This window comes from Lemur catta, chromosome 7, assembly GCF_020740605.2.
Source record: "Lemur catta isolate mLemCat1 chromosome 7, mLemCat1.pri, whole genome shotgun sequence".
Classification (NCBI taxonomy): domain Eukaryota; kingdom Metazoa; phylum Chordata; class Mammalia; order Primates; family Lemuridae; genus Lemur; species Lemur catta.
The window spans coordinates 25,186,441-25,201,845 of record NC_059134.1 but is presented as its reverse complement, the minus strand read 5'-3'; the positions used below and the strand labels follow the sequence as shown (position 1 = coordinate 25,201,845).

The following is a 15,405-nucleotide window of genomic DNA, read 5'->3' as shown; positions in this document are numbered from 1 at the left end:
ATGAAGAGCACAAAATTAAGGAAGAATATGGTACCAAATTGCTTTACAATAATTACGTTGCTCTGTTCAACTGAAATTCTCATATCCATCACGCCTTTTTGGTCAAGTCTTGGGAAGTCCTATTAAAATGCAAATGAGAGTGATTAAAATGTTAACCTACAGTGTAGATTATAGGAACAATGTTATTGATTATCTACACAATGGCTTTCAAGCATTTTTTAAACAGTGAAGTCCAATACACATACAGGTAAGAGTGGCTGATGCTCTGATTGAAGCAGTGGTAGTAGGACTGGGACTCTGTCCTGCAGGCCTCTCCTGACCCCTGTCCCTCAAGGCAGTGCCCAGAGTACCACCTGTGGCACCCAGAGCTGCACAGAGCAAGGTTTGAAGATCACGAATCTTAGACTGACCCATTCATTTGGGAAAGTGAGGACCAGAGAGCTATCCAAAGTTTTAAAATGATGGACAGCAACAGGATTAAAGCCCAGGTCCCTGAATTCTAGTGCACTGTGCTTTAACCTGTGTTATCCACAGACCTGTAAATCCTATAAATGCTGTAGAATCAGATTGGAGCCATGGGAGTTCCTATAGAGAGAAAAGTCAACGGTTTTCAGGATCCAGGGGTCCTTGCTTAGAATTTTCTCTATGACTGGGAGAATTGCCTCACAAGACTTTTCTTCTCACTTGGAAATCACCTCAAGCTTGTCTTTGGTAGTAGAAATAAGAAAATGAGTCTTTTCTTTTTCCAAATGTTTATTTTACGATTACTTTATTGCTCCGGATTTTCATGCACCAGAGAGAAGAACTTTTACCCATAGGTGTCCTCACTTCCCATTGGTGAAGAGTGACATGGCTCTGATCAAGAAGGGTAGATTCTTTCCATGAATATTTTTAGTACCTTTTTTTTTTTTAAATCAAAAGGTATTTTATTTATTTATGTAGTTAGTTTTTTAAAATTTCAGAATATTATCAGGGTCCATTTTGGTTACATATATTGCCTTTGCATCACCCAAGCCATGCCCATCCCCCAGTGTGCTCCGCACCCATTAGTTATGAATTTTCCCATCCCCTTCTTCCCCCTCCCACCTGACCAGCACCCGATGAATATTACTTCCATGTGAGCACCTAAGTGTTGCTCAGTTAGCACCAATTTGATGGTGAGTGCATGTGGTGCTTGTTTTTCCATTCTTGTGATACTTCACTTAGTAGAATGGACTATAGCTCCACCTAGGGCAAAGAGGTGGAAACAACCCAAGTGCCCACCCATACATGAGTGGATTAATAAAATGTGGTATATGTATACCATGGAGTATGCTACTCAACCATAAAAATCAATGGTGAACTAGCACCTCCTATAGTTCCATTTTTAAGTGGAAGCCCAGATTAGAACTACCTGATTTAGCCTAACCAAAGGCTTATGGATCAGTGGTAGTGTTGATTCTCTGCTCCTGCTGATTGGGAGTTCACACAGCATCTGGCCTGTTAGCAGACACTCAATAATACATTGTTTTTTTACTTAAATAAATGAATTTCAGACATATGTATTATCTAGCAAATATAGTTTAAAAATACATTAACCTCATTTCTGACTACATATTCAGGAGGGTGTACGTTATTTGTACCATATGCAATTGTTATATCCCAGGCATCAATGAGGCCCACATTGAGATCCTGGAAAATGTCCTTTATGACAAGATATTGAATGTACCCATGAAAGTCACTAAAGCGCTCCACATCATTGTGCATCTCCCTGATGTTTTCTGCTTTGATGACAACCATAGTGTCTGGGCTTCTCAGAAGAAGACGCCGAACAGCCTTGTGGACATTGAGGACCCTTCGGATAAAAACATCAATGGGGAAGGGTCTGAAATGCTGGCCCAGAGAAATAACGATGACAGTATTTTTTTCTCCTCCAGTTCTGTCAATGGCCCGGGCGATGTATTCAATCTCTTTGACTGAATAGGTTATTGATCCAATCAAGGGGTAACCATGTTTTTGCCACTGGATGTTGATATTCCTATCCAAGTCCACAGCAAGTTGGTGTTGCAGTTTTCCGGACTCATGCAGATCCACTGACTTCAATGCTGATGACGAATAGGCAATCCCAAAACAAAAGGAGAATAAAGTTACCAAGATTGACTAGTCATAAACTAGGAGAAAAGATTTGATCTTTATAATTAAACTAATCATGTCTGATTTATTATAGGCTTACATGAGGGGATGGTTTTGAAAATTATTTGAACAGTCAAAAGTATTATACAAATTTAAGAAATTATGTATCCACCCTTTTAGAATCATGTGGAATCAAATGCACTGGAGATGGTAAGGTATTGAGGTAACTTCACTGGAGGTGAATAATACCTATTATTTTTGTACATTTTGTTAACTGTGGACTAAGCTCATTTGATGATGGAGAAAGGAACTCATTGATGGTCTTTACATTAAAAAAACAACAAAAACAAGTAAACCTATTTCCCCAAATACTGTGTAAATTTCCTTAAGACTGAGATTGTATTGCTTCCTTTTGTGTTTCCTTCACATATGCATGGAATGGTATTGAGTACATCATCTATAGTAATAATAGCATTACCGCTCATTTGTGAAGTCCCTTACAGTTTACAAAACATTCATTTAGACTGATATATCCTTTCACCTGAAAGATCCTTATATACATATTTAATTCCCGTGTTATAGGAAAGAAAACCCAGAGAGGAAATGACTTGCCCAAGATTACACAGTTAGTGACAGAATCAGCATTTAAACTTGAAGTTCCTCCCAGTTCTTGTGAAAAGAGTCTACCTGTTCTTGACACTTCTGAAAGTAAGCACAATATGCGTAGAATAAAATGAAGTCTTTCTGTTTTTCGTCATATCAATGAGAACCTTATCAGAATGACAGAGCCAGCTGCTTTGTAGCTAGAACTTCTGAGGGAAATGTGTAGAAAAGGATCATTGAAGCTTTGTAATATGGACCATCTTATTATAGAGGTAGAGGGCTGTATTTGAAGTCTTAATCCAGTGTGGTTGGAAAACAGATTGGCTGGAGGAAAATGGCAGAACTATTTTCTTCACTCCACTTCTAACTTATTTCAGTTTTCTTTTCCAAAGCACACGGTGGCCATAGAATTTAACAATATGTACAACAGATGTTTTCCTACCACAATTTTAAAGACGAGTTGAGGAGGGCAGGTAACTCAATAACTCAGTATTTTATATGACTTAAGAGACCCACCATTATAGAATGTGATACTAAAGGTTATCACTAGACCCTTAGTTTTGCAGATGAGGAAACTGAGGTCTCAAGGAGTGTAGTCAGTTGCCAGAGGTCACAATTTAAAACCTTCCTTTATGTTGAGAATCCTCCTTATAACAGAACCAAGGCCCTACCAATTTTCCCATTTTTATCAGATCAACTTTTCTTCTAAGTTTGAGATCACGAGTGGCCTCATAGCAGGAAGGCCAGGAGGAGGCCATAGCCTCTGCATTGTTCTCAGTGATGAGAGCCAGGGCCCAGGGACACAGAGGGGCAGGCAGTGATGGTTCTAGATGAGATTGCTAAGGTCTACTAGTGGCTTCTGAGTTATTACTGGTGCACTCTCTTGGTTTAGTAAATAGAACAACTGGACTAGGATTCTAGCCTGACTCTGGCACTAATTATTAGTGATAATAATTGCAATAGCTATTATTTTGGGAGCACTTTCTATGAACCCTTGTGCCTTACAATGTGTTAAATACTTTATATCCATTGCTTCAAAACAAATATCAGGTACTATTATTAGTCCTACTTGATTGATGAGGAAAATGAGGGAGTGGAAATAAATAACATGTCCAAGGTCATTGTTTCTAAGTGGCACAGTCTAGGTCTGTTAGACCCCAAAGCCAATGCTTTTAACTATAGTGCCTTGTTCCTGGCATCTGTCCTCTCAGATAATGATAATAGATAATACTTGACACCAAAGAGCACTTATTTTGTAATAAATAGTATTCTGTATGTATTGTGTATATTACCTCACTTTACCAGGGGGGTACTCTTTTTGTCTCTAGTTGACAGATGAGGATACTGAGGGATGGAATGGTTTTGTAACTTGTTCAAGATCACCCAGATGGGAGGAATCAGGTTTTGAACCCAGCTTATCTGAATCTAGAATCCACACTCTTAATCATCTTACCAACTATAGAAGATGGACAATTAAATATCTTAAGTTATCTTTGGCTCCATTAATAATTTTCTGAGCATGCTAGGTACATACTAAAGTGTGAATTCTATAGGGGTAGGGATGGAAGAAACCTTTTTCTACACTGGCTCCCTCCCAGTCAATAAATGTGTTCTTTTAAAGGAAAGATAACAATATCTTATGGAAAAATTTGGTGTGTTGTGATTAAGAAATATGAAAAAGAAGACAAATTTCCCATATTCTTTTCTCCCCTTGAAATGAAAAAGAATTTTCTGAAAGGGATACGAGTAATAGCTTAGACTGAGGCATACTTCTGATACTGGTTTTGAAGTATTCCATCCACTGGCGGACTGTGGAATCTCCCAGTAGATATACGGATTTTCCTCTCAGGCATTTGTTCATTTCAACTGTAGCCAAACTACAGGAGGCAGGATTCCATGTGTTTTTCCAGACATGCCCACTGGGGACTGTGGACGTCATTCCAGGCTTGCATTTCTCTTTCATTGGAACTGTTTCTCCTGCCAAAGAATCAGCAAGATAGGATCTTCTAAAATATCACATTGTCCATCGGTATTTATTAAGAGCCTTCTGTCTTTTCTAAATATTCTCTTAATAGGGGATCGGGGTGGTGGTAGTGGTAGAAAAGCCTTATTAGTGTATTCCACTAAGAGGTTAGTGGAATAGCTATTTTTTAGTAAACTTTTTCTCTGATGTGAATTTCCTAAATGATATCCATTAATGTTTGTTATAAGAGCACATGCTTCCTCCCAGAAAAAATGGTCTTTTGGGTAAAATTTAAGTATTTGTGAGCCTTCCTATGAAAGTAAAGTCATTAATTCTTGCATAGTAATAGAAGCTCAATTATCCTATCATTTTAGCCCACTATACCCCTGGCACTCTGTTATAGTGCCTTAAATGCCACCATCAAACTGTGAATCCTTTAAATTAAATACAGATAATATAAAAGAAATTAATAACTAGTTTGGCCTGGGAAGTGGTCAACCAAATGGATATGGCTATAAGCCAGAGAAAGTCCTGGGGGCCCAAGATGGGCCAGGTATTAACCCCTTAGTCACTGGTCTATAAAGAGTCTGGGAATCTGAGGGGCTTAAGTGCCTACGATGGTGAGGAGCCCATGGTGGGTTTGGGGCAGTGATTATTCATCAACTAAAGGAAATAGTTTAATATTTTAATTGGGATGAGTATACCTATGTATGTGGGGTGAAAAATAACATTTATACATCTAGGTACATATTTACACTTCAGTATGGATTAGTGATTAGCAAGCTTTTAATATTGAACTTACAGAGACATAAAAGCACTTGCCTTAACTCATTTTAGATATGAATTTCCTAGGTTGCTTAGAGTCAAAGAAATTGAGGATAAATTAGTACATATAAATGTGGAAGTTTTATTTCGTATGCTCAAAATTGTTCAAAAGGTGGCAAAGACCAGGAAAGGGGAATTGTAGTGAGTTGACTGACTCCTAGATGGCAGATTGGAAACTTCCAGATGATGATTCTTGGGCTGGTAGTGGCAGTGACGTGGAGAGGGCTGGGGTGGAGGAGGTAAGAACTAGGTGTAGAATTGGGAGAGGGTTTTAATGCTTAAAGATTATTGTGTAAAATGGGCAGGTAATCCATTGCCTGATGAGTAGACTGATGATGAAAGTTACAGTTACTATAAGAGGTTTATTATATCCCAGTGATTCCAATTATTGCCTCCCCTAGGTAACTGGTCTCTTGGCCCACCTTAGACAAGCCACATGAGCAGATTGCTGAGAGGACAGAATGCTGAGAGGACTGAAACAGTGAACAAGCCCAGCAGAAAGAGGAAACCCTTTTAATGGGCTTAGAACTAACCACCATCCACCAAACACAGGAGCACTTACTGTTACATTTGGAGACACTAATCACATTGAAGTTTTCCAAAATCTCTACACCCATATTTGACCTTAAAGAGACAAATACAGAAATTAATCTTCAGGTGACCCCAAATCAGGAAACAGTCAAGAAGGCAGATTATGCAGTGCTTCAGTTATTTCTTCGTGACACGCCAATTACTGTGCCCATACTTTCAGCCATTTAGTAAATTTCCATTTCTTTGCCTAATATTCCATGGGATACAGTTACCCAGAAGGTGTGACAGATGATTTATTGAGATGCAGAAAGAATATATTAGTGCACACACACATACCCAGGTGGGTATTTCTCATTCTCGTTTACTTTTTATTCTGCCTATATTTTTAGTTCATTCATAAGAATTAAATGTCTAAAAAGTTTGGGGACTACTAGAGAGTAGGCACTGTCCCCAAATGAATTCACAGGTCCTTTCCCAAAAGGCTCTTATTAAAGAGTGCCACAGTTGATATACTCATAGGACTTTCCTGTCAATTGACATATAGGCCAAATCATTATGTTTGCCCTGGTAGTCTCCAGAAATAATGATTTACCTTTCAAAGAGGCTCTTTTCTTGTTTGCTAAGATAAGAAACATTTTTGTTCTTGGAATGCATGTAGGTGAGTGTAGCACAGGGCAAGTGTTGAGGCCTCACACAATAAAAGGCTTCTTGGTCTTGAGCATCCAGGTACTGGCACAGTTCAGCACTTGAGTTTAAAACCAGGGCACAATCAGTGTTGACCTGGGAGGCGCCACTGGAAAACTGGCCGGTGAAGATTACCCTGTCGTACCCTTGGTTCCTTGCCCTCCAGAGAGCCGACACCCCTTCGCTGGGGTGGATGAGCAGGACAGACAGGGAGACTTGGCCCTCCCAGAACAGAGTGAAGCTGACAAGGTAGGTGCCGTTGTTGAAGTCGGTCACCCTTCCTGAAGCTCCTGCCTTCAGGGCTGGGGAGGACATCCTGGCCCTCAGGAAATCCCCGCCATATTGCTTCCTGCGTCCTAAGTGGTCCCTGGCCTCCAGCAGGACGTCTAGCTGGTCCCCCCTGCAGTAGGTGTGTCGAGGGTTGAGGATGGTGGCTGTGCTGTGTGCGGCGCTGGTGGTGGTGTTCACGTGGGCGAAAGGTCTGGGCGGGATCTGCTGGTCTAGTTTCTCCACGATTGCCTTTATTCGCAGCTCAGTCTCTGCTGCTGAAATTACTGGACACAGTGATGCTTCAGGCCATGAGGCCTTTGTGATAAGATTCCACTGATGGAGGGAGATGGGCAAGTTGAGTGCAGTCCATAACTGAAAGGGCAAAAAATAGAATGGAGACCATAGAAAATGTTCCTGTTTAATGTTGTAATTTTTGGTGAGTTAGTCAATGTTTGTATTTTATAGAATAATGAGAAGTACAAAAATTAAATGAGACTGAGATTTTATGATCATATGTGTTTCACAGACAAAACACTTTTCTTTAGAAAATTTGTCGGCGTAACTCTACCTCTCACTGGCTAACCTTTTTTGGAAGAGCAATTTAACCCCAAAGAGCCCTAGTATCTTCTTCTTTAAAATGATGGTGATAAAATCTACTTTATAGGACAATTATGAAGACCAAATGAGAAAATGTTTTATGACTGCATAGTAGAGAATAAATGCTTATTATTGTATTATTTTTTATCTTAAAACTAAAATTTAGTCAAAAGTGTTTAATCCCAAACAAATAAAAGCCAAAGGAGTTCATCACCACCAGACCTGTCTTATAAGAAATGCTAAAGGGAGTTCTTCAAGCTGAAAGAAAAAGATGCTATGTAGTATCACAAAAACATATGAAGGTATAAAACTCACTAATAAAAGTCAGTACACAGTCAAATTCAGAATACTCTAATACTCTAATAGTGATATGTAAATCACTTATATCTTTAATATGAAGGTTAAACGACAAAGCTATTAAAAACAGTAGTAGCTACAAAAATTTTTAAGGGATACACAATATAAAAAGATATAAATTATGACATCAAATATTTTAAATGTGGGAGGGGTGGAGTAAAAGTGTAGAGATTATTTTTATGCAAAGTTAAGTTATCAGCTTAAAATAGCCCATTTAACTGTAAGTTTTCTTGTAAGCCTCATGGTAACCATGAAGGAAAAAAAAAAACTTATAGCAGATACACAAAAGATAAAAGGTGAGGAATCAAAACATAACACTATGGAAAATCAATTGCAAAGAAAGAGAGCAAGAGAAGAAGAAGGGAACAAAGGATGGACAAAACAACCAAAAAGCAATTAACAAAATGGCAGTAGTAGATCCTTATTTATTAATAATTATTTTTAATGTAAATGGATTAAATTCTCCAATCAAAAGACATAGAGGGACTGCATAGATTAAAAAATAAAACAAACAAGGTCAAACTATAGGTTTAGTCTACAAGAGACTCACTTCACCTGTAAGGACACACACAGACTGAAATGGAAAGGATATTCCATGCAAATGGAAACCGAAACACAGGAGGAGTAGCTATACTTTTATCAAATAAAACAGACATTAAGCCCAAAATGTGAAAAGAGACAAAGAACATTATTATATAATGATAAAGGGGTCAATTCATTAAGAGAAAAAAAATTGTAAATCTATATGCACTCAACATTAGAGCACCTAAATATATACAGCAAATACTAATAGATTTGAAAGGAGAAATAGTAATACAATGACGGTAGCCACTTTCATCAGTGGACAGATGATCCAGACAGGAAATCAATAAGGAAACATTGGCTTTAAACTATCCTTTAGACCAATGGATCTCACAGACATATATGGAACATCCCATACAACAACATCCAAATACACATTCTTCTTAAGTGTACTCAGAATACTCTCGAGGACAGATCATATGTTAGGCCACAAAACAAGTCTTAACAAATTTAAGAAGATTGAACTAATATCGAGTATTTTTTCAGACTATAACGGTATGAAACCAGAAATAAATAATAGAAGAAACTTTAGGTAATTCACAAGTACATGCAAATTAAATAACCTGTTCCAGTTGTACTGGACAAAGAAGAAATTAAAGGGGAGATTAAAACAAATATCTTAAGACAAATGAAAATGGACACACAGCATACCAAAATTCCCAGGATGCAGAAAAGTTTTGGGAAGGAAGTTTATAGCAATATGTGCATACCTCAAAAAAGAAAAAAGATCTCAAATAAAAAGCCTAATGTTACACACCGAGGAGCTAGAAAAATAAGAACAAACTGGCCCAAAGTTAGCAGAAGAAAGGACATAATAAATATCAGAGCAGAAATAAATGAAATAGAGGCTAGAAAAACAATAGAAAAGATCAATGAAACTAAGTGTTGCTTTTTGAAAATATAAACAAAACTGAGAAACTTTTAGCTAGAGTAAGAAAGAGAGAAGGCTTAAATAAAATCAGAAATGAAAGAGGAGACATTACAATTGATGCCACAAAAATACAAAGGAACATAAGAGACTACTATGAACAATTATATATTGACAAATTGGATAAACTATAAGAAATGGACACATGTAACCTACCAAGGTTGAATTATTAAGAAATAGAAAATCTGAACAGACCAGTTAAAAAAAAGGAGACTGAATCAGTAATAAAAAGTCTCCCACCAATGAAAAGCCCAAGATGTAATGGCTTCTTTGCTGAATCCTACCAAACATACAAAGAACTAAGTCCTTCTCAAACTCTACCAAAAAAATTGAAGAGGAGGGAATTCTTCAAAACTCATTTTACAAGGTAAGGATTACACTGATATCAAAGCCAGACAAAGACACTAGAAGAAAAGAAAATTTTAGGCCAATATTCCTGATGAACATAGATGTAAAAATTCTTAACAAAATACTAGCAAACTGAATTCAATAGTGAATTAAAAGGATCATTCCCCATGATCAAGCAAGATTTGTGCCAGGGATGCAAGGACGGTTCAATATAGACAAATCTATAATTGCTATATCTCACATTAATAGAATAAAGGACAAAACCCATATGATCATCTCAATAGATGCAGAAAAAACATTTGACATACTTCAGCATCCATTCATGATAACTCTCAGCAAATCAAGTATAGAAGGTGTTTTGGAAAAACTTTCAAACTGTGTTTTTCGCCTGTTCTCACACCAACACAACCATCAACACAGAAGATTTCTATGACCAAATGTGTGGGTTCCCCCACACACATACTACAGTGCCCTGTAATTCAATTCTAACACTATCTACCTGGAGATAACATCAGATCCTATGAGTTGAGGGCTCAGGCCCCTAGACTTCCCCTGCTTCAGGCACCAGTTGCAAGTTAAGGCCTCCAGAACTTCTGAGCAACTGGTTTCAAGTTGAGGTTCCCATGACCTCTTCTTTGGGTTCAAGTTATTTGCTGGAACAGCTCACAAAACTCAGAGAAACACTTACTTACATTTTCAGGCTTATGATGAAGGATATTACAAAGCATACAGATGAAGAGATGCATAAGGTGAGGTATAGGGGAAGGGGCACGGAGCTTGCATACCCTTTCTGGGCATGCCACCCACTAGGAACCTCCATGTATTCAGCTATCCAGAAGCTCTCTGAACCCTGTCCTTTTGGGTTTTTATAGAGGCTTCATTACATAGGCACCATTGATTAAATCATTGGCTATTGGTGATTAACTTGTCCTTTATAACCCTTCTCCCCCACCAACCCCTGAGGTTGAGAGTTGGGACTGAAAGTCTCAATCCTGCAATAATGCCTTTGTCTTCCCTGTGACTGGCCCCATCCTGAAGCTGTTAGAATACATTACATTAGAATACAAAAAGCGCCTTGGAAGTTCCAGGGATTTTAGGAATTGTATGCCAGGAAACAGGGATGAAGACCAAATATGTATTTCATAATATCCCAGAAGGAATGTACCTCAAAACAATAAAGCCTGTATGTGATAAACCACAGCTAATATCACACATAATGGTGAAAAGTTGAAAGTTTTTCCTCTGACATCAGGAATAAGACAAGGATGCTCACTCTCACCACTTCTGTTCAACATAGTACTGGAAGTCCTAGCCAGAACAATTAGGCAAGAGAAAGAAATAAAGGACATCCAAATTGGAAAATAAAAACTTAAATTGTGTCTGTTTGCTGACTACATGTCCTTATGTATAGAGAACCCTGAAGACTCCACCAAAAAAACCTGTTAGAACTGATAAATGAATTCAATAAAGTTGCAGAATATAAAATCAACATACAAAATCAGTAGGATTTCTACACACTAACAAAAAACTGTCAGGTAAAGAAATGAAGAAAATAATTCCATTTACAATAGCTACCAAAAAATTAAATACTTAGTTATTAATTCTCCAAGGAGGTGAAAGACCCGTACACTCAAAACTATGAAACACTGATGAAAGAAACTGAAAAATATATAAATAAATGGAAAGATATCCCATGTCCATGGATTGGAATACTTAATATATTTAAAATGTCCATACTACGCAAAGTAATCTATAGCCTCAATGCAATCCCTATCTAAATTCCAATGGTATTTTTCACAGAAGAAAAAAAATTCCTAAAATTTATATAGACCCACAAAAGACCACAAATATCCAAAACAATCTTAGCAAAATAATAAACCTGGAGACATCACACGACCTGAATTAATAATATACCACAAAGCTATAGTAAGCAAAACAGCATGATACTGGCATAAAACAGACACATAGACCAACAGAATAGAGAGCCCAGAAATAAATAAAAGTCAATTGATCTTTGACAAAGGTGCAAGAAAATATGATGGAGAAAGAACACAATAGTGTTGGGGCAACTGAATATCCACATGCAGAAGAATGTAGTTGGACTTTATATTATACTTTCTACAAAAATTAACTCAAAATGGATTAAAGACTTAAATGTAAGACCTGAAACTCTAAAACTACTAGAAAATAACATAGGAGAAAAAGCTCCATAGCACCAGTCTGGGCAATGATATTTTGGATATAAATACAAAAGCACAGGCAATAAAAACAAAACTAGACAAATGGGACTACATCAACCTAAAAAGATTCTGTATGGCCAAGGAAATAATCAGTGGACTGAAGAGACAGCCCACAGAATGGGAGAAAATATTTTCAAACTATACATCTGACAAGAGGTTAATATCTCAAATATATAAGGAACTCAATAGCAATAAAACAAATAACTTGATTAAAAAATGGCAAAGGATTTAAATAGGCTTTCCTCCCTCCCCAAATACATACAAATGGTCAACAGGTATATGAAAAAATGTTGAACATCACTAATCACCAGGGAAATGCAAATTAAAACCACAATGAGATACCACCTTACCCCTGTCAGAATGGCTTTTATAAAAAAGACAAAAGACAACAAGTGTTGCAAAAATATGGAGAAAAGGAAACCCTTGTATACTGTTGGTAGAAATGTAAATTAGTGCAGCCATTATGAAAAACAATAGCAAGGTTCTTCAAAAAATTAAAAATAGCACTACCACATGATCCAGCAATCACACTAATGGGTATATATGCAAAGGAAATGAAATCCGTATGTCAAAAAGATATCTGCACTTCTATGTTCCTTGCACTGTTATTCATCATTCAGTAGCTGAGATATGGAAACAACCTAAGTATTCATCAACAGATGAATGGCTGAAGAAAAGTGGTATATATACACAATGGAATGCTATTTAATCTTTAAAAAGAAAGAAATCCTTTCATTTGCTACAACGTGGATGAACCCGGAGGACATTATGTTAATAAGCCAGTAACAAAAAATAAATACCACCTTATCTCACTTATATGTGGAATTTAAAGAAGTTGAATTGATAGAAATAGAGTAGAATGGTAGTTACCAGCGGCTGGGAGGAGAGTTGGGGAGATGTTGGTCAAAGGATACAAAATTGGGGAGATGTTGTTCAAAGATTTGAGGAGGAAGAAGTTCAAGAGCTCTATTGTCTATTCTGGCAAGTACATTTAATAATAATTTATTATATTCTTAAAAATTACTAAAAGAGATTTACCACACATACACAAAAATAAGTATGTGAGGTAATGTGTATGTTAATTAGCATGATTTAGCTATTCCAAAATGTATACATATTTCAAAACAACATGTTGTACACAATAGATATATACAATTTCATTTGTATATTAAAATTAATTTAAAAAAGAAAAAAATGTTTATAATGCATGGTGCTTTATTTTTTCTATTTCATTTTTATGCTTTGCCTGAATATTCTTTGATATATTAGTGTTTGTCAGAATGTTTTTAACACAGGATATATAAAAACATAGATTTTTAAAAATATTTGTTTATTTTTTTATAAAATAACACTGATTTATTATTATAAATGAGAAAATGCTGAAACTGTATAGGAAGTAAAGTCAGCCATTTTCATGCCTATCATTGACAATTACTGCGAACATTTTGATGAATTTCTTATTTCTTGTATACTACTTTACATGATAGTGAACAAATTAAATTTTGATTTTTAAACAGCATCATTAAAAACTCTTTACCTTATGTCAAAGTCCTAAATAATATTCCAGCCTACAGATATAGCTTAATATTTTACCTGGTTCCAATTTTTTTGACATTTATTACTTTCAGATTTTTTCTATTATAGACAATTCTGTAAAGAATATCTTTTGTTATAAATCTTTCTTTGGAATTCAAGAAATTTGCTGAGAATCTCAGAAATAGAATTATTAGTAATATGTGGTGAATATTATTAAAGGTTTTGATACATGCTTTGAAATTATTTGCCAAAGATATGGTACCAGTTAATATCCAGACCTGCAGTGCATGAGAATTCTAGTCTTACTGCATGCTCACAACACCAAGTAGCTTATTTTTAGAGATCAGTCAAAACCTGGCTCATCCATTGATTAGCTATATGACCTTCATCAAGTTTCTTAACCTTTATGTGAATCTATTTCATTATCTAAATATTGGGTCATATAAGTAAATACCTCATGTGGTTATTGTGAGGATTAATGGGCTAACATATGGAAAGCATTTAGGATAGTACTTGGCACATCCTAAGTGTTTGTTATTACTATCTCTGTTATTTGATAATTAAAAATGTTTTTATTAAAAATATTTTAATGTCAAATAATAAAACGGTAATAAGATGACTCATTAGTATTAATCATTAATCAGAATTTCCTATAAAGATGGAGTAGCTTGTATTGGGCCACCACTCTTGTAGATAATAATGATAAGCTCTGGGAGAAAAATAAGCAAAAAACCACTAAAAGCACTGGAGAGTGAACACAAGCAGACAGAAACTGGAGTAGGATCAATATTTGGAAGAATGGACAGCACTGCAGTTGCACTAGAAGAAGTGCTAACTGAAATTCTTCAAGCTGAAGGGAAATTACACTAGATGGGAACATAGATCTTCAGGAAGGAATAAAAAGCATCAGAAATGGTAAATATATGGATAAATATAAAAGACTATGTGTTTTTCTCTTAATTTCTTTAAAATGGATATAATTACTTAAAGTAAATTAAAGTAAAAACTATAAATTTATAATAATACAGAAACTATAGCTTAGAGAATGATGTGGGGTATAGTGGAACTAAATGGCTGAAAGGTTATTACAGATTATATGAAATGGCACATGATTAACTCTACAAGTTAAGAATGTGTATTGCAATCCCTAGATAAACCACTTCAAAAATAAACAAGCTATAGCCATAAAAGCAATATAGAAACTAAAAGGAAATAGTAAGAAAAAAAATCCGATCAACCCAAAGAAGGCATGAAAAGGAAAAGAGAGGAACAAAAAACAGAGGAGCCAAACAGAAAACAAATAGTAAAGTGGTGGATCTAAATCTACTCTTATTCATTGAAAACAGGAAGACACCATGACATACAGTAATCAGACTGACCAAAATAATCACCAAAGAGGCCCTCCTACAAGCTGTAAGGTGAAAGAAGCAGGTAACCTACAAAGGAAAACCCATCAGAATAATAGCAGACTTCTCAGCTGAGACCTTACAAGCAAGAAGAGACTGAGGCCCCATTCTAACCCTTCTCAAACAGAATAATGCCCAGTCTAGAATCTTGTACCCTGTAAAACCAAGTTTCTTATATGAAGGAGAAATAAAGATCTTTTCAGACAAGCAAAAATTGAGGGAATTCATCAAGACAAGACGTGCCCTCCAGGAAGTACTCAAAACAGTGTTACTCATGGATCAGCACAATAAACACTCACCAATGTAAAATCATCCAAAAGCTAAAGGTCAAAGGCCAGATACCACAATAGGTCAAGAGAGAAAACAAAGCAACAAAGTTCAACTTAACAGAATGAACAGAAATCTGCCCCACTTATCAATTCT

At 36.2% G+C, this 15,405-nt stretch overlaps 1 protein-coding gene across 1 annotated transcript in view; it reads right to left on the bottom strand.

The window, feature by feature from the left end:
- Positions 1–1,548: 1,548 nt before the first annotated feature.
- The window catches only part of NXPE4 (neurexophilin and PC-esterase domain family member 4), a 28,932-nt gene continuing 15,075 nt past the window's right edge, over positions 1,549–15,405 (bottom strand). Inside the window, exons 3-6 of the mRNA XM_045556918.1 lie at positions 6,627–7,360; positions 6,066–6,127; positions 4,486–4,692; positions 1,549–2,084 (exon numbers count right to left, since the gene is read on the bottom strand). Of these exons, the coding sequence (XP_045412874.1) occupies positions 1,549–2,084; positions 4,486–4,692; positions 6,066–6,127; positions 6,627–7,360 (1,539 nt within the window). The remainder of the gene's footprint in view (positions 2,085–4,485; positions 4,693–6,065; positions 6,128–6,626; positions 7,361–15,405) is intronic.